Below are 20,324 nucleotides of genomic sequence, written 5' to 3'. Positions count from 1 at the left end.
AAGATGAATCTATGGAGAAATAGGAGGTTGGTCACCACAGGAACCAGGATACTATACTTGTCTGACACTGTCATTAGAACTGCTGGTAAGTTACACAGGGGCTTATTTACTGTTTGAAAAAAATGTAAAAACTCAAAACCTGAGTCAGGCCCATATACATTCTAGGATGCCTTGGAATGAGACTTGGTAATGTCTTTCTTTCCAAAGTGGAAGAATTTCTTAAACCACAACTTGATTTCATAAAGTAGGACTGGACTCCCTTTGCACACCAGAGAAAATGGCACTGACAGGCATCTTGCCATGTAGAATTCTGTGGTGGTGGCACTATACATTTCATACCGTCACCTCCTATACCTCCCTCCCACCCCATCCCTCCTTATCTTCAAATATACTTTATTGATTCAATTTCATTATTTGCAAAAATGGTTCAGTTTACATACCAGTTTTTAAAAATGTATACTGAGATATCAACGAGGATCAAACCAAAATCTCTATAGGGCAAGGGACCATAGTTAGGAGGCACATTCAGAGAAAAAAGATCAAAAAGATTTAGTTAACTTTAGCAAATCTATAGTGCATCCATGTGTACTTTAAAAAATTACTTACCTAGGGGTAGCTAGGTGGGACAGTGGATAGAGCACCGGTCCTGGAGTCAGGAGTATCTGAGTTCAAATCTGAACTCAGACACTTAATAACTGCCTAGCTCTGTGATCTTGGGCAAGTTATTTAACCCCATTGCCTTGCAAAAAATACCCCCCAAAATAACTCACCTCCCAATCTACTGTTAAAAGATACTAAGGAAAATAACTGCATCTGGCAGCTCCTTTGTAAAGAATTAAGAAGGGACAGATTTTAATCTGCTTTTCAATGCTCACCCCCACTAAAGAAACATAAGTAAACCTCAAACAACAGAGTTAAAGAAAATATAACCTCTGCGAAGGAATAACAGAGGGGACACTGGACTTGGAAATGCTTAGAAAGACCTGGGTACAAATCCCACCTCAGACATTTAACTTTACCTAGGGCAAGTTGATTTTGGGGGCCAATGAGGTTAAACTTATTAATCACCAGCTGTAAGCCAGATGCTCCAATAAGTTTTTTTTTCTTTTACATTTGCAAATCTGAGGACACAAGTTCTCAAGGGAAGTGCTATTATTGTTCTTATTTTGCAGCTGAAGAATCCAATGTGATCAAAAGTTAGGTGACTTGCTCTAGGTCACACTAGTAAATGTCTGAGGTTGGATATGAACTCAGGTCTTCCTACTTTAGGTCTAGAGCAACCACTGCCCCAGAGATGTCAGTTTTAGCTTAAGTCTGTTTCATTTCTAGAGGAGGTAGCTCTTAAGGGGGAACTGTCTCAATCTGGGAGTTCTAAGAGCCCAAGGTGAGGAAAGAAAATTCCAGCAAGAGAGAAACCCTGTTTGCAAAGGCAAGTTTTGAAGACTGGCATATTATGGCCCTAAAATCTGGCCAAGTTGTCCACAGTATAGAGTACATGTGACAAAGTAATATGGAAATCCGTGTGAAAGGGTAAGTTGGAGGGAGTCTGTGAAGGGCTTTAAACACCAGAGGAATTTTATATTTTATCATAGAGGCAATAAGGATTTTTCTTTCCGTGCTTCTTTCAAGGGAATATATACTGGAGTACTTCCCTTTTAAAGAGTTAAGCCCCAAGGAAAATTGACATGCTGGGTTCTTTATGGGATTGTATACTATTGTGTTAAAGGTCCTGCTTATGAAAGATTACTATCCAAATAAAAAGCGACTGCTCTGGTTAAACATCCATTTCCTTTTTTACCCCTCCCTTTCTGCAGGATGGATTTATTGACTTTTTAGAGTTTATTGCTGCCATAAATTTGGTTATACAAGGGAAAATGGACCAGAAATTGAAGTGGTATTTTAAGCTTTATGATGCTGATGGAAATGGATCTATTGACAAAAAAAAGAACTACTGAACATCTTCATGGTAAGGCTGTAAATGCTCTGTATTCTAGTGCTATGGGATATTATGGAGCAAGTCAGAATTTCCCACCCAAAGGAATCAATGACTTTCCATGGCGTTTTTCCAAGGCAATTAGGTTTTGCATGAATGAACATTCTTAGTTAAGGTGGAAAGTGCTTGCCATGGCCACCAGAGGGTACCAGGCATCTGCAACTGCAAAGCAGCATTTTATCACCAGAGTCCATTCCAACCCTCACTAATAGAGTATAGTATTTTCATCAACATCAAATAAATGAGTTGGGTAGAGTTAACACTGGAGAAAGTCCATAGCACTGACATAAATGAAGATAGAATGGGCAGTTGCTTATATGGTTGAATTAGAAGAATACCCAACAAAGGTTTCCCTGTTCTAAAATATCTTCCTCTCATATATTCCTCAGTGCCTGAAATAGTTCTCCTCAAGGCTGCTGCAATGAAGACAGTTATTATAATTCAATTAAACAAACATCTATGAAATGTCTTATATGTGCAAAGTACATTTTAATTAAATTTTACTTTTTTCAATTAATAAAAATCTATTTTCTCTCCCTTCTCAGTAGGAGAAAAATGAAAGACAAAAAAAACTTCTAACAAATATGTAATCAAGCAAAACATGTCAAAATTATATTTTCTCATTCTGTGCTCTGAGTCCATGCTCTCTGTTAGAAGGGAGGTGGAATTCTCCATCCCTCATTCTAGAATCATTTGGTTATTGCTTTGATCAGAGTTTTTAAATCTTTCAAAATTATCTATCTTTACAATTTGCTGTTATTTTTCATATTGTTCTCCTGGTTCTATTCAGTCTGTAACATATAAATCACTGATAAATAGATAAATATATTCATGTATATTCATATACATATGAATATATATGAATATGTATAACCTATATGGTGTGTTGTATATGTGTGATTGTATAGGTATATGTGTGTTCTCAAACCAACTTTGATACCTGAAAATGCCTCTATCCAGAGGCACTCCATAATTTTATCATCAGGTATATAGGAATGAAATTTTTGTCAACTGCAACTCCAACCCTATCCCTAAATGCACATCTCTGATTCTGTTTCTATCTGCCTCCAACCCTCTGACTCTAACCCTAATTGCTTGCTAAAATAACTCTAGTCCTAACCCTAATAAGTATATATTTTTTTATTTTATAAATGTGCTCTCTAATTGAAATATACAGCCAGGAATATTTTAAAGAATACCTGTGTATTCAATAAATATGAAATATATTGCTGGCAGTCATAATTAAAATTATTACAGTTTTACAAAAACATAAGCATAGGATCATAGCATCCTACATATAGAAAGAAGTTCAAATGACATTTGTCCAAATGAAAAAGAAAGAAACTAAGGCCCAAGAAATTTCAATTCCTTGTGTTAATGTGGCAGGGGTAGAATTTGAATCCAGATCCTCTGAGTTTGAGCAAGTGCTCTTTCTACAATACCACACTATGCCCCATAGAATATTAATAATGCTAATTGCAACTTTCCCTTAACTATTGATTTTTCATTTCCTATCCTAGAGATCTGAGGAATATAACCTGGTGAATAGGGCACATGTCACACACATGCTATGTGTGGGTAATAGATAGAGGAAACAAGGTCTTGTGTCCATCTCTCACAAAATTTCCTTCTCCTTTCTCTATTCCCTCCCCAAACCCTCTACTACTAAACCCAGTGACAAGGGGTGGGTGAAGATTTATGTTGATTTATTGTCATCACTCTAGGATAACAACCATTTTTTTATTGGTGGGTATTAAGGACTCTTAAGTACCATACACTCCACTTTCCAATAAAGAGAGCATTGGGTTGATATTTTAACAAGGTTTTCCTATGTTTTAGGGACAAGCATTAAATAATGTTTTAATATTATAATTAAACAACACTGAATAAAGGATCTAAATTCAGGATGTGTCTATACCAATACCGATGCTTTTGAGTTGGGTAGAGTTAACACTGGAGAAAGTCCCTTCATTCTTCAGCATCCTAGCAAAATTTTCAGAAGTGACACCACTGGTAGTTCCCTACCAAGGGAACAAGATGCAGAACAAAGGACCTAAAGATGAAATGAAGTTAACAGTAAGTAACTATTATCAGGGGAACAGTCAATGAGCAAAGTCAGAATTCATAATTATACATAATTAGATAATGATAAGGAAGAGTTGAGAAACACACACAATAAGTCACACAAAAGAAAAGACTAGTCTAAGCTTGTGTATTGACTATGTGAATTTGAACAATTCAGTTAATTTCTTTGGGTCCTTGGTTCTTCATATGTAAAATGAATTGTTTGGATCAGAATATTAGAGCTAGAAAGGACCTAGTTCCTTCCAGCTAATATTAGATAATATTCTTAACTTTTTTGAAACTACAATTCTTTTTACCCTGTCTCCCTTCTAGTAGTCACAGGCCAATAACTGGGTCTGTTGAATGTGCTCCATCCAAGAGTCCTAAATATGGATTCTTCCTATTGAATTCTTACTTCACAGGATAGTATCTTACTTCACAAAGTTGATATGAAATTCAAATAAGGCAATATACAGAAGGTACTTTATAAACCTGAATATTAGATATCTATTATTATTGTATTATTGTCATTATTATTATTCACTCTTTAAATTTCATTTCAAACACTGTCGCTTCTATGAAGTTTTCATGGATGCCTAAAGTTGATTATGACTTCCCCAAATACTTTTTTTAAAAACTCTTTAATGCATTTTTTGAGCAATGTGTGTTACTGTTATCTGTATTAGTATCTATTAAATTGCAAATTTGAAAAAGGAAAGGAATTGTGTCTTTTCTTGAAAGGCAGCATGATTCAATGGAAAGAGCTGAATTTGGAGTTGATGAACTTGGGTTCAGTAATTACTACATGTATAGCAGGTCACTTAAAATGAGGAAGTTGGATTCAGTGGCCTCTTAGACAATTTCCAATTCCAAATCTACGAGCTAAGCTTGACTTCACTCCTAGAGTCTAATGAAGGTGGGACTGCTTAGGCTCTTGGGGTGTTATAAGACTTCCTTCCTAATAGCAGTCAAAGTATCCCTGGCATTGTACTTTGAACTTCAAGGTGACCTCATTCCCTATTTTGGTCCGCTTCCAGTAGACAGGAGAGGAATTCCAACCCCATCAAGAACAGGTTTCTGGGCATTGCTGAACCCATAATTGGACTGTCCTCTAAATCTGTGCTTTCTCACCCTGACCCTGGACAAATTAGTTAAACCTATTTACCTCAGTTTCCTCATCTATAAAATGAGCTAGAGAAGGAAATGACAAATCACTCCAGTATCTTTACCTTGAAAATTCCAAATGGAGTCATGAAATGTTGGACATGACTGACAATAATCCTAGTTCTATTTACAACTTTCTTCACCTGGTTATTTGAATTGATAATATTTGAACTTTTTTTTAAAATTTGTGTTTACAGGGGTTTTTTTTGGCAACAGTGAAAAGCCATGACTTTGCTCTATTCCATACCTCCTAGTAAATATTTTTTAATTATTTAAATTGTACCATCTTTTAAGAATGAGTGAAAAACAGGAAAAATTTTCATAGAAATATCCTCATAGACCCATATCATCTAATTGGGTGCTAATAAGTACAAGGAAGTTGAAGGGGGTGATAGAAAAGGGAGAAAAGCAATATTTTACTGAGAGTAAGGTCAGCAACAATCTCTAATATCATAATTGGCATATTGGAATATCTAATACATACATACATATATATATATACATATATATACATATATATGTATATATAATCCCTTCTCTTTTTGTGTGTATTATCCAGAACAGAAAGACTTTAGATGCTACAGATATATGGGGAAGCCATCTGCTTATTAGGTTTCTGACTTCCTGCTTACCTCCCTAGAGACCTGGAAAGAGAATTTTCCTTTGGCCAATATTAGGGTCTCAATCATTTTCATGCTTTAAATTAAAATTTTATTTTACTCCTAGCCATGGAGCTCAGGCAACATGTGTATATTTTTTGTCATAGTCTAATTTGTAGAATTTCTCCAACTTATAAATAGGTTTACTCTCTATGATATTCTTTTCTATTAACTGATTCATAGCAGTATGAGGCATAGCCAGCTGTCATAAACTGAGTTAGTCTCTTCCCTTACAGAATAGTGATCGGGTATGCAACTTTTGTTTTTAATCTATTGTAAGGCTAAATCAACAAATATAGGGGACAGGAGGATGAAAAGTCTAGAACTCCTCTTAGAAACTGAAGAAAAGAGTGTCCAGTCAAGTTCTTTCTCATACACCCTTCAAAAACGAAATCATAATCTTCCTTAGAGAAGAGTGGCTTAGGAGTTGATCTATTCATCCTATTCTTGAACTTCATTTTAGAAAATATCTAATTCCAGCTGGGTGGTATAATGAATAAAGTACTAGACCTGGAATCAGGAAGACTAATTTTTCCTGAGTTCAAATCTGACCTTAGACACTTAGTAGCTCTGTAACTCTGGACAAATTATTTAATCTTATTTGTCTCAGGTTCCTCATCTGTAAAATGAACTAGATAAAGAAATGACAAACCATTCTAGTATCTTTAACTAGAAAATTCCAAATAAAGTTAGAAAATGTTGGACACTGCTGAAAATAATCCTAATTTTACTTGCAAATTTCCTTGCCTGATTGTAGATCTAAATTGTTAATATTCAAACATTTGGGTTTTTTATTTTAAATTTCTGTTTGAAGGCAATACAAGTCATCAGTGGAAGCATCCTGGATGCTCAGGAATTCATCAACTTGGTATTTGAAAAGATTTATGTAAATATTGATGGTAAGGCAGTTTCCAGTCCTTGTGGGGGGGGCAATTTCTAATGGTCCATAAGCAAGGAGTTTTAGGGGGTAGGAAATGATAAATGTATTTTTCAATTGGATGATGATGAAAGGGAAAATATAGTCAATTCAGCATTTATCATAGAATCATAGAATTTGAGAGTTTGAAAGCTGGAAAATAATCATTTAGACCATCCCATAACTGAAATAATCCTCATTATAGCATATCTACTATGTAACCTTTTAAATAACCTTAAAAATACTTCCAATGAGGAGGATCTTTTATTCTACTTTGGATCAGCTCTAACTTTTGAAAATTTTCCCTAACCTCCAACCTCATTTTCCTCTTTGAAACTTCCTCCATTTCTTCTGACTCTAACCTCTGGGGTCAAACAAGTTTAATCTGTATTCTATGTGATAAACTTTTAAAAAATTTGAATACCACTATCATATCCCCTAAGGTTATCTAGGTGGAATAGTGGATAAAGATTCAGACCCAGAACCAGGATAGACCTGAGTTCAAATCTGGTCTCAGACATGAGTTGAGCAAGCCACTTAACCCTATTTTCCTCAGTTTTTTCATCTGGAAACTGAGCTGGAAAAGGAACTGGTGATCTGCTCCAATATCTTTGCCAAGAAAAACCTCAAATGGAGTCACAAAGAATTAGATACCACTAAAACAACTCAACAACATCACATCTTCTAACATCTACTCTTTTCTGTCTAAATCTCTTCACAGATCTTTATGACATTGAACTCAAAAATCAAACATAACTTTCCAAAAGTTGTCTCTCAAAACAACTCACATTCTTTTAAAAAAAAACTGAATGTCATATCAAACTGCTGATTCATATTTGTTTGAAGTCCACTTAAGACCCCCCCAAATCTTTTAAATTGGATTTGATGCTATTTGAAAAGCCATAACTAAGTGCTAAAGGAAATACAAAGTCTAGATAAGACATAAGATTTGCATATATAGTAAGCTAAAATACAAAAATCTGATTAATGAATTAAAGAGGTACAAAAGAGGGTGGGTCAAGCAGATAAAAGGTCCTTATAAACCAGGGAGCAATCAGAAAAAGGAAGAGGTATTTGAGTTGGGCTTTAAGGGCTAAGTAGGATTCAACAGCAGAAACTAGAGAGATGATGTACTAGGAATAGAGAACAGTGTAATATAGCAGTTGACATCATTTATATCATTTATAACATTTAACAGGTTTGTTATTTTAATACATTAATGAATAAACATTTTAAAATTTATCAAAATTTGAGAATTTTGGTGTTGATTGGTTGGTTGTTGTCCTTCATTCTTTCTTTTTTTTAGGTTTTTGCAAGGCAATAAGGTTAAGTGGCTTGCCCAAGGCCATACAGCTAGGCAGTTATTAAGTGTCTGAGGTCAGATTTGAACTCAGGTACTCCTGACTCCAGGGCCAGCACTCTACCCACTGTGCCACCTAGCCGCCCTATTTGTCCTTCATTCTTGAATAAGACCAAAGTGGCATCAGTATGCCAGAGTCAAGTTATAAAATGTCTGATTGTGGCTGATCAGACCCATAGGAACTCAGAGCTCAGAATGCTCTATCACATGGCAGCCACAAATAACCCAGGTGATCATTTGGGGTGGGTTCTCTAAATTTCTCCATCTCTCATTTCTTTTCAACTATTTCAATTCTTCCTTGCTCATAGAGCACAGCACACCATATTGGGCTTGTGCCAGTATCTCCCATGCCCAATGAATTCCAGAATTCTTAAAAGAGACCTTGAGAGTGACATTGTATCATTAGTTCTGATCACCATGTGAGTGCTTGCCTTCTGTGAGTTCTCCATAAAATAATCTTTTTGGCAAGCATGCATTTGCCTTTGGAACAATGTGACCAGCCCATCGGACTTGCACTCTCTGTAGTAGAGTTTGAACCTCTGGTGTAAAGATACATGTTAAAGTGGGAAAGCATAGTATGTTCAGGAGAAAGTCCAATTTCACTGAGAAATATATTATAAGCATGGTAGATGGAAAGAGAAGGAAACTATATTTTTCTATTCTTCACAGGGTTATTGTCATTTTAGAATAGTGCTACAGGTATACTATTTTAATAACATGTTTTTAAAATTAAATTGTATTTTATTTTTATTTTTTTTAGGTTTTCACAAGGCAATGAGGTTAAGTGGCTTGCACAAGACCACACAGCTAGGTAATTATTAAGTGTCTGAGGCTAGATTTGAACTCAGGTACTCCTGACTCCAGGGCCAGTGCTCTATCCACTGCTCCAGCTAGCCGCCCCCATAAATTTTATTTTTAATGAACAAAAATCCACGTTACCTTCCATCACCCCACTCATTGAAAAATGAAATAAAAGTTAAACCTTTGTAACAACAGTCAAGCAAAACAAACCCCCACATTGTTCATATTCAGAAGAATATATTTGTCTTAAGCTGTACCAAGTGGTGGGTAGAATGTTTTATCATGAATCCTCTGAATTCATGGTGCATCACTGAGTTGCTCTGAGTCAACTCAAAATTTAGCTTTGGTTCTTCTAGACAGTTGGCATAGTGGATAAAATACTCAACTTGGAGTCAAAAAAAAAAACCTAGTTTTAAATTGAGCCTCAAATATTCATTAGTACTGTGACCCTGGGCAAATTAGCTAATCTGTCACAACCTCAGTTTCCTCCCCTATCAAATGAAGATGATAATAGTACCTGCCCCACAGGGTAGTTATGAGCATCTATAAACTTTACCAGGCTATGTATATATTTGGTCCATGAAAATGAAAAAAAAAAGTCCTTCCTCCCTGAGAACCCTGAGGTCAATGGCTGACTAGAAGATTTTAAGTCTCTGCTCCCTTGGAACACACTAAACCACCCCCTAAAGACCAGTGACAGACCATTTGTACCTCATTTTAAATAACTTTGGGAAATCAGAAATGTTTCAGCCTCATAGCATTTCCCCTTCTCTAGGGTCCAACTCCCTGCCCTTTGGAGACCTCATGATATTATAAAGCTATAGTTGTTGGTTGAGGCAAGAGAAGAGAGATGACACAAGAAAAGGCTAATGGAGAAGTGAGTTAATGAGAGGAATAGGTTTTCATTTTAACGCTATTTCCTTAAGTAGGACAAAGCTCTAGTGTTCCTATGCTTGGAGTTGAAAGCTGAAGATTCTGCCAGGACCCTGGGGGAAAGACTTTCCAGCCTTTGTTGCATCTTTATTAACATCCCTCAGAATTCCTGGTATGATAAATGTGGTTGCCATATATATAGTTGAGATCATTATATTCAAACAATCAACAATCTTAAGAGTTTATGGTCCAGACTTTTAAAGTCTTAAGATTCTACTTATTCAGCAACTGACTCTAACTTCTCTAATAGAGCTTAGCATTTTTGAGAATCTCTAGACTTTGTCAACCTATATAAGTGTTTGTTTAATATTATCTGTTATCTGCTATTCTAACCCTTGTGCATGGGTTAGACCCAAAAGACAAAGTCTATCCAAGTCTTTGTAGTTTTCAAACTGGAATCTATTTTACAATTCTGCTAGTAAAATTTTACTCCATTGGGTTAACATGTCTCTAGATCCCTAATAGCTACCTTCAAAATTCCTATCCACAAAAGTCACAATAGGGAGGAGGAAAAGAAAGAGAAAGAATGAAAACAGCATGAACTACCATTTATCATCCACAAGACTACTTGATTCTATTCAGATAAAGGCCGAAGAAATCATTAAAGAAAGGGTAGTAAGTCATAATTCATAAATGTTCGTGTCTGGTGTAAATATTTACCACAAAGAAACAAAGTAAATGCCATTGACTTATATGGAATGAGATCAGATAAACTGGTTGCACTTTGAAATTAAAATGATCAATGATTTTTTAGTAAAGTCAAGAACAACAGACCTAGAGTAGAACTGACAGCACTGAATTTTCTTCCTGAGGGATAGGGGAGAAGGCCCTGGATGTCAGTCAAGAATTATGACATCATTTTAGAGATCTGGACCTGGAGTCAGGAAGACCTTGAGTTCAAATCCATTCTCAAATACTTATGACTTGTGTAATCTTAAGCATGTTACTTCATTTCTGCCTCAGTTTCCTCATCTCCAAAACAGGGATGATAATAATAACTCTTACTTCCAAATAAGGTGAGGATAAAATGAGATATTTGTAAAGCACTTTGCAAACCTTAATATATATTTTGCCAGTTATAAAGTGTATAGGATTTAAACTCAAAGTGGAATCTAGAGATCATTTAATACAATCTACTCATTTTACAAATGAGGAGATTCTGTCCCAGAGAGGGTGAAATGACTTGCCTAAAGTCATATAGGTCATAATTGGAAAAACCCATGTTCCAGTTTCATACTTTCTTTTCATCATGCTATTTAGCCTTGGAGAATTCATGTTAAACATATTGCAAATGAGTCATCAGATGCAATAGTCAAAGGAAATAGGTTATGAAGAATTGAAAGAAGCATCATAGAAAAGGTCACTGCACTATAGTAGTGTGTGGGGATTTCATGGTTTGTGGGCAGAAAGAAAGTAATCAAGAAATCTTCATTGGCAAATGTGAAAGAGGATAGAAAGGAGTGAGATAGTTAAATGCCTCTGGGGGAGACAGTGGTAAATGCTGAGACCTTAATACACTCTGTTTCTGAGTTTTCAATCTATAGAAACTATAGGTTAGAGAGGGAAATTTTGGTTTACCATCTAATTTAGATTTATCCTAGCTAAGAATTTCAGAGGCACCTTCAAATCTACATTTTCATCACTTCATATTCAAAGCATATTTTAAAAAAGATTTTATCAATATATTTTGTTTTTATAGCAGCATTTCCCATTTTGTGCTTCCCTTCCCTTCTCTCCTCTCATAGAATCTTTCTTAAAATATAAAATTAAAAAAAAATAGAGATAAGGGGCAGCTAGGTGGCAAGGTGGATAGAGCACCAGTCAGGAGTACCTGAGTTCAAATCTAACCTCAGACACTTAATAATCACCTAGCTGTGTGGCCTTGGGCAAGCCACAACTCCATTTGCCTTGAAAAAACCTAATGAGAGAGAGAGAGAGAGAGAGAGAGAGAAATTCATCAAAGCTCATCAACATATCAAAACAAATCTGATGTTGTGCATGCAATATTCCACAAGAAACCTGACCTCTGCAAAAAAATAAAGGAACATATATTCCCAAATCCTGTTTTGTTTTTATATAACTACCTGTCAACCTCTTGGTTATCTTTCATTTCAATAAATATTTATTAATTTTTAAAAATTCAATAATAATATGCATGTTAGGAACACTATTTCCAAAGAAGTAGTGATACTTGTGACTATGGAGAATTCCAGAGAGTTGCTCCAAGTCAGAGACTGACAGAAATAGCAATAGTTTTGTTGGATATAATGGCCACCAGATCAGATCACTGAACACTGAGGTCAGAGATATGAATCATGGAGAGTCTACAAAAGTACAGTCAGAGTTCAAAGACAAAAATAGAGGCAACCATTCAAGAAGGAGGTGTTTTTGTAACTAAAGTCATCAAAGATAGAACCTTGCTGGAACAGGAAAATAGATGACAATTATGGAATGTTGCTCCCTCGAGTACCTTGGTAGACAGAGTCAGAGAAAGAAGATTCATTAGGAAAGAAGATGAGGATTAAGGAAAAGATGGTGAAGATAATAATAAAAAAAGTAGTGTTTGTATGAATACTCAAGAAAGAATCAAGAAGAATAAGGAATATTGTGAAATGTCAGAAGAGGATAAAATAATTCTCCAAGGAAATAAGAAAAATGAAAGATGGCAGAAAGTAAGGCACGCTGGAAGAAGATTCAAAAAGATTTAAGTTTGAATTAAAGTCAACTAGAGACAATGAAAAATAAAAACTGAGAGAGGACACCCCAGAGAAACAGAATAAATGAGATAATTGTGAAATTACATAGCTACTTTTCAACTAAAATATCAACAAGCTATTCTCCCTATAAACAAATTCAGAACTAGTCCCTGGAGTGATTTGAGGAAGAAGTGATAAATACTGTCTTCAGCATAAAAAGTGCAAAATACTCAAGTCTAGATGACAGTTGGCTGAATAGCTTAAGCCTGATATCTCAGAACTAAACGGGCTCTAAATAAATTTTTAAAAATACATATTACAAATGACTGTTCCACAACCAGGTAAGAAAAGACTCAAGATGGCACTTCTAATGACAATAGATTTGGGGAACATTCAAAAATCTCTTTTAAAATTCTACTTTCTAGTTCCTACTAGAAAACAATATCAAGATGGTCACCAGGATACATATCAACAAAGGAACCCCTTGGTTTCCACTCAGGGTAATTAATTTGACATTAGGAAGACCTAGATTAAACTTTTCCTCTGGTACTTATTGTCTGTGTAATCCTATCTCAAGTCACAATATCTCTCATCTCTAGTTTCCTCAACTATAAAACTGATACCTACTTCTAAGGTTATTGTGAGGTTCAAATGAAATAATTATGTAAAATCTTTTGTGAAGTTTAAAGGGTTTTGACATTATCATCATCATTATCATTTTTCCAATTTCATCTGAAGTTGAAATATTAAAAAGCAATCTTCTTTGTGTTAGATAACAAAAAAGTATTTCACTTACTAGAATGTGCAAATTAGCAAACATTAAGAACCTCTTATTGCTAGGGGAAATATAATAAGGTCACCTGGTGGCACAATGTACAGTGCCAGTCCTAGAGTCAGGAAGATTCATCATCTTTAGTTCAAATCTGCCTTCAGACACTTACTGGCTGTGTGACTTTGGACAAGTCACTTAACTCTGCCTCAGTGTCCTCCTTTATAAAATGAACTGGAGAAGGAAATGGCAAATCACTCCAGTGTCTTTTCCAAGAAAACCCCAAATGGGAATGTGACAAGTCAAACATGACTGAAAATATCTGAAAAATAACAAGGAGAAATAGAGGTTAGATAACAAATTCCCTACCTTTATGGAGCTCATGGTGTAATGAGGAGAAGATAAAGCAATCAAGGTAACTTTATGAACAATATTATGAACAATAATGATGAACAATAATACATGATGAGTATATTTGAGAGGTACAATGCAAGATGCTGTACAAAGTCCAAGGTGGGAATGAAGGAAGACTTCATGTAGGAGGTAGCATTTAAGTTGGGCTTTAAAAGTTAGGTGGTGGGGCGGCTAGGTGGCCTAGTGGATAAAGCACCAGCCTTGGAGTCAGGAGTACCTGGGTTCAAATCAGGTCTCAGACACTTAATAATTACCTAGCTGTGTGGCCTTGGGCAAGCCACTTAACCCCATTTGCCTTGGAAAAAACCTAAAAAAAAAAGTTAGGTGGTAATTCAACATGGAGCAAAGTCCATTTCAGGCACTTGGGAGCAACCTGATCAATGGCAAGAAACCACAAATACATTGGGGCACTCTGTTTAAATATAACTAGCTATCTGGGCTTCAAAAAGTAAACATATGGAGGCTGAAAATACAGTTTGAAGAAAATTTCAATCCCACAAGGAAGGAAAAAAAAAGGTAAACCTCAGATCTGCTTGGCTTATTTTTTTGGGGGGGGGTGATTTGGTTTGTTTACTTGTTTGTTTGTTTTACAAGGAAATGGACTTAAGTGACTTGCCCAAGGTTACACAGCTAGGTAATTATTAGTGTCTGAGGTCAGATTTAAAGTCAGGAGGTCTTCCTGACTCCAGGGCTAGTGCTATAAACACTGCACCACCTAGTTGCTCCTTTGGCTTATTTTTAATTTAAGGTCAACAAATCGAAACTGGTCAAACAAGCAAAAAAATTCCCCAAATTCTGCTGTTTATTAAACAGCCACTATATGCTAGGTACAGCTAGGTGGTGCAGTGGCTCGGGCACTGGCCTATCAAGTATCAGACATTTGATATTTACTAGTTGTGTGATCTTGGAAAAGTCATTTAACCTTGATTACCTCACATCCAGGGTGATCTTCAGTCATCCTGATTCATATCTGGCCACTGAATCCAGATGGCTCTGGAGAAAAAAGTGAGGCTGGTGACAGCACCCCCTCACTCAAATCCAATTCATATGTAGGTCATTGGTGTCACCTCCCTCATGTTGTGGTCTTCTTCAAGAACAAAAGACAGTTAACAACTATGTGCTTGACCCTGGAGATATTAGTATTGTAAAATGAAATGATCACTACTTTCAAGGAGCTTATGGCATAGTCAAGTGTAAATATATACAAAATAAACAGAAGATTGTTAGGGAGATAGAATCCCAGAATTTGGGGTGGGGTAGGGGGTGTTGGTCAGAAAAAAATTCCATGAGTAAGGCAGAATTTGAGCTATCTCTTGAAGGAAGTGAGGACAAAGTACATTATAGGCATGGGTAGGCAGGGTGGACAATGCAAAGACAGACGGAACATAAAGAAGGCTAACTTGGAGGCACCAAAGAGCATAGGAAGGGGAGTGATACTGATATGACAGTTTGGGAAGGACTTCAGAAGACAGGAGCATTTTTAATTCTACTTCCATTTGAGGAGAACTTTCTTGATATTAGGACAAATCATTGTTCTCAGGAGATATTACTTAACTGCACACACCTAAATGGGTTAAATCTGAGCTTATCAGGTTTCTTTCCTCAACATCCTGACTGATAATATGGAGTCATCAAGTTTTCTATTAATGATTATGCACTTTGAAGCAAATGTAACAGTAAAACCACAGAAGTGTAATAAATAGATGAATGACATGGGCAGATCTCAACTTAAATGAGATAACAGTGATAATTGTAATAATAGGAAACAAAAAAAGGTGCTTCATAAATATTTTCTTCCTTTCTCCCTCCCTTCCTTCCTTCTTTCTCTCCCTCCCACCTTTGCTCCATTTCTTTGTTCCCTTCTTCCTTCCCATCATCACATCCTGCTTGCCTGCTTTCCTCTTAAGGAACATTATTCTGGCATTTGGGTAGAGACTGGATAGGAATGGAGAGACATGAGCAGAAAGACCAGGTAGGGGATTGTTGAACTTGCTCAGGTGAGAGGTTAAGGGGGCCTTCATTAAGGTGGTGGGTGTGCAAATAAGAAAGTGTCCAATATGAGAGGAAATATAGAAATAGAAAAGGCAAAAATTATGAAGCTAAGTGACTGAAAGATGTTGCCCTCAAAAGAACTTTATAGATTTAGGAAATTTAGATTTATTTAGTCAAATTGCTCATTTTACAGATGAAGAAACTGAGGCCCCGCTAAATTATGTGATTTGTGTAGTAGTGAAAGTACAATTTAATCTATGTCCTTTTTACTCCAAGTACACTTTTTTTGAGAGTTCTTGAACTGGAGTTAATTGTCATGTGTACAGGAAAAATCTCAGCTTGTGAATTATGTTGTGTATTTGTAGGTACCCTACTAGTAAAGGAGGTTGAGCAGAGAAAATAGACTCCTTGTTAAAAAAAAAAAGAAACCAAAACTCCAAACTGCAGCATCACTTGCGGGGACCTGCTTGTAAGATACCATAAAGCAACGGGAAACATTAGAATTTCTTCTGATGAGAGATTCTATGGTGGGATGGGGTAGATAGGAGTTGATTATTAATGGAGTGAGGGAAAGATACTTTGTGATTAGTTCATAGAAGAAAAAAAGGCTGGTTTTTGAAGTACCAGGTGTAAGACCTTTTCATAGAGAATATAGGATGAGTCTGAAACCTCTTTAGCAAGGACTCTAGTGGTAGTGGTGGGGTGGGGAGCATTTTTACTTCTACTTCCATTTGAGGAGAACTTTCTTGATATTAGGACAAATCATTATCCTCAGGATAATGCACACCTTAACTGCACACCTAAGTGGGTTAAATCTGAGCTTATCAGGTTTCTTTCTCAACATCCTGACTGATAATATGGAGTCACCAAGTTTTCTATTAATTATTATGTAAATATCACTTACAAAATACATTTTTAAAGTAAAGTCTGTAATGGTAGATACTGGTTTTTTTATTAGTGCCAACCTCTGCTAGTGCCAACCTCTCTTAGACAAGCCCACACGTAAGTATGCCTTCCTTTGCTGACAATAATCTTTGTAAATCGGAGGCACTGTCTAAATCATCTTTGTTTCTCCCTTAATATTTTTTTATATAGTATGTACTTAATGGAAATTTATTGTATGAATTTCAACAAGGTCCAAGGCCAACTTTCTTTTCTTTTTATTTGTGGGGATATCTTAATAACTTGCCATTTTGGTCAAAATTCCCTAAGGAAAAAAATAACAGTCCCAGATGAATTTACAAGTGATTTCTACCAAACATTTAAGAAACAAATAATTCCAATTCTATATAAACTATTTTTAAAAATCAGAGGAATTCAGCCAAATTCCTTTTATGACACCAATATGGTGCTGATACCTAAACCAGTAAGGTACAAAATAAACAAAGAAAATTATAGACCAATCTCCTTAATGAACACTGATGAAAATATTTAAAATTTTAGCAAAAAGATTACAATGTTATTATTACTAGGATAATACATCATGATCAGGTAGGATTTATACCAAGTGGGCAGGGATGGTTCAATATTAGGAAAATAAGCAACATAGTTGACCATATCAGTAACAAAACTAACAGAAGTCTAAATAAATACTGACAAAGTCTTTGATAAAATACAGCATCCATTCCCATTAAAAACACTAGAGAGTATTGGAATAAATGGAGTTTTCCTTAATATGATAAGCATTATCTGTCTAAAATCATCAACAAGTATTATGTATTAGGGATAAACTAGGAACATTTCCAATAATATGACAGATGAAACAAGGCTATCCATTATCACCACTACTATTCAACATAGTATTAGTAATTTTAGTTTGGCAATTAGAGGAGAAAAAGAAATTGAAAGAATTAAAATTGGCAATGAGGAAGCAAAACTTTTACTCTTTTCAGATGATATGATGGTATGTGTGGAAAATCAACTGAAAAATGACTTGAAGCAAATAACATCAGCAAGAGATAGAAAGGGAAATTCCTAACTGTAGACAATATAAAATACTTGGGAATCTATCTCCCAAGACAAACCTGGAAACTATATGAACACAATTACAAAATACATTTCATAAAAATAACGTCAGATCTAAACAACTTGGGAAACAGCAATTGCTCATGGTTAGGGCAAGCCAATAAAAATTAAAATGACAATTCTATCCAGATTAAATTATTTATTAGTGTCATATCAAATTACCAAAAAACTATTTTACAGAGCTAGAAAAATATTGTAACAAAATTCATCTGGAACAACAAAAGGTTAAAAGTATCAAGGGAATTGATGAAAACATGCAAAGGAAGTGATTTAGCCATACAGATCTAAAACTATTATAAAGAGGTAATCATCAAACTGACTGGTACTAGCTAAGAAATAGAGTAGTGGATAGTTGCACATAGAAGGTAGAAAAGAAACAGTGGTAAAAGACTATAAAAATCTTCTATTTGATAAACCCAAACACATTAGTGGAATAAGAACTCACTATTCAACAAAAATTTTTAGAAAACTAGAAATGACATGACAAAAACTAGTAAGGTCAAAATAGGTACAAGATTTAAACATAAAGCATAGATAAACTGAGAGATCAAGAAATATTCTTATCTGTAATATCTAAGGAAAAGAGAAATTTATGAACAAGAAACATTGTACATTATAAACTGTAAGATGAATGATTTTGACTATATTAAACTAAAAGTTTTTTCACTAATAAAATCAATGCAGCCAAAATAAGAAGGAAAATAGAAAATTGAGAAACAATTTTCACAGTGTTTCTGATAAACTCATTTCCAAATATATAGAGAACTGAATCAAATTTATAAGATTATAAATCATTCCCCAAGTGGTTACTTGCTTATTTGCTTGATTCTTGTCCTTCCTTGTTGAAGAAGACCAAAATGACATCACTATGTCAGTGTATCTGAATGTGGCTGCTCAGACCATGAGTTCGGAATGCTCTATCACAAGTTGGGCACAAATAGTCGATGTGAACACCTGAGGTGGATACTCTAAACTTACATGTGTCATGTCTCCTTGAGTTGCTTCAATTTTGCCTTCCTTATAAAGTGCAGCACCCTCACTGATGAGAATACAACATGCTGGGTAGTCCTGTGCCAGTTTCTCCCATGCTGCACAATCAATTTTAAGAGAGGTCTTCAAGGTGTCTTGGTATCACTTCTGACTCCCTTGTGAGTGCTTTCCCTGTGTGAGTTCTTCAAAAATAGGTGTTTTTTTTGTCAAGATTATATCTGCCATTTTAACGTGTCCAACCCATCATAGTTGCACTCTGTAATAATGTTGGAATGGTAATCAGTTTAGTTCCAGAAAGGACCTCAGTGTCTGGTTTGTTCTACCAGGTGATTTTCAGAATCTTCCCAGGACAATTTAAATGGTTGCAAATCATTTTCCTGATTTGGCACTGGAAGACTGTCCAGATTTCACAGTCATATCGCAATGAGGTTGGCACAATGGCTCTGTAGACTTTCAGTTCAGTAATCAGTCTAATACCTCTTCTCTCCCATACTTTCTTAATGAGTTAATTCTGCCAATTTGTGTATCAGCCTCATTGGAAAGGACACTGCCAAGGTAAGTGAACTTGTCTACAGGACTCAAAACATCTCCATTTGCTGTAATTCATGTTTTCACATATGGATGGTGTGGTGCTGACTGAAGGAACACTTGTGTTTTCTTGGTGTTAATTGTTAGATCAAAATTAGCACAAACAGCAAAGAATCTATCCACACTTTGTTGTATCTTGGCTTTGGAGCATGGAGTGCAGAATCATTGGCAAATGCATCAACAATTCCTTCATGTTGGTCTTGGTTTGTAGCCTTTTCAAGTTGAAGAATTTGCCACTAGTGCAGCAGTTGACCTTGAGGCCATGTTCATCCTCAGTGAAGGTGTTTGATAATATAGCTGAAAATATCATGCTAAAAATATGAGAGCAGGGAGACATCCTTGTTTCACTTCACTGGTGACTTGGAAATCTGGAGAGCATTGTCCACTATCCAGATTCTGGGCATGCATGCCATCATGAAATAATGATGATCTTCATAACCAAATTTTGACATAATTTTCCATAAACTCTCAAGACTCACTGTACCAAAGACCTTGGCCAGATTTACAAATGTATACAGACCTCTGTTCTTTTCCTGGTGTTTTTCCTGGAATTGACAGGCAACAAACACTATATCAACTGTTCCTTGATCCTTTCTGAAGCCACACTGGCTCTCAGGGAGGTGATCTTCTTCCAGGTGAAAGATCAACCTATTGAGAAGAACTCTGAAAATAATCTTCCCCAAAATGACTAAAAGAGAAATACTACTGTGATTATCACAGTTCAATCTATTCCTTTACCTTTTTAGAGATGGACAATGGAGGTATTCTTGAAGTCTTGGAGGAGATCCTCTTTATGTCATGTAACCTGGAAAATTTCAGTCAGTTTTTGGATGAGTAATGGACCCCCCCACACACACCTTGTAGATCTCAGCTGAAATAGAATCCACACCAGGTGCTTTGCCACTTGAAAGAAGTGTAATAGCCTTCAAAAATCTCTTCTTCAGTTGGAACTATACCTAG

At 35.7% G+C, this 20,324-nt stretch overlaps 1 protein-coding gene across 1 annotated transcript in view; it reads left to right on the top strand.

The window, feature by feature from the left end:
* GUCA1C (guanylate cyclase activator 1C) overlaps nucleotides 1-20,324 on the top strand; it is a gene marked incomplete at its 5' end in the record, with an annotated part of 56,840 nt that overhangs the window by 22,327 nt on the left and 14,189 nt on the right. Inside the window, 3 exon segments of the mRNA XM_074214442.1 lie at nucleotides 1,815-1,937; nucleotides 1,940-1,966; nucleotides 6,695-6,779. Of these exon segments, the coding sequence (XP_074070543.1) occupies nucleotides 1,815-1,937; nucleotides 1,940-1,966; nucleotides 6,695-6,779 (235 nt within the window).

This window comes from Macrotis lagotis, chromosome 1 (assembly GCF_037893015.1).
Source record: "Macrotis lagotis isolate mMagLag1 chromosome 1, bilby.v1.9.chrom.fasta, whole genome shotgun sequence".
In the NCBI taxonomy this organism is placed as follows: domain Eukaryota; kingdom Metazoa; phylum Chordata; class Mammalia; order Peramelemorphia; family Peramelidae; genus Macrotis; species Macrotis lagotis.
The sequence above is the reverse complement of the archived record's forward strand: the minus strand, read 5'-3'. Positions and strand labels throughout refer to the sequence as shown.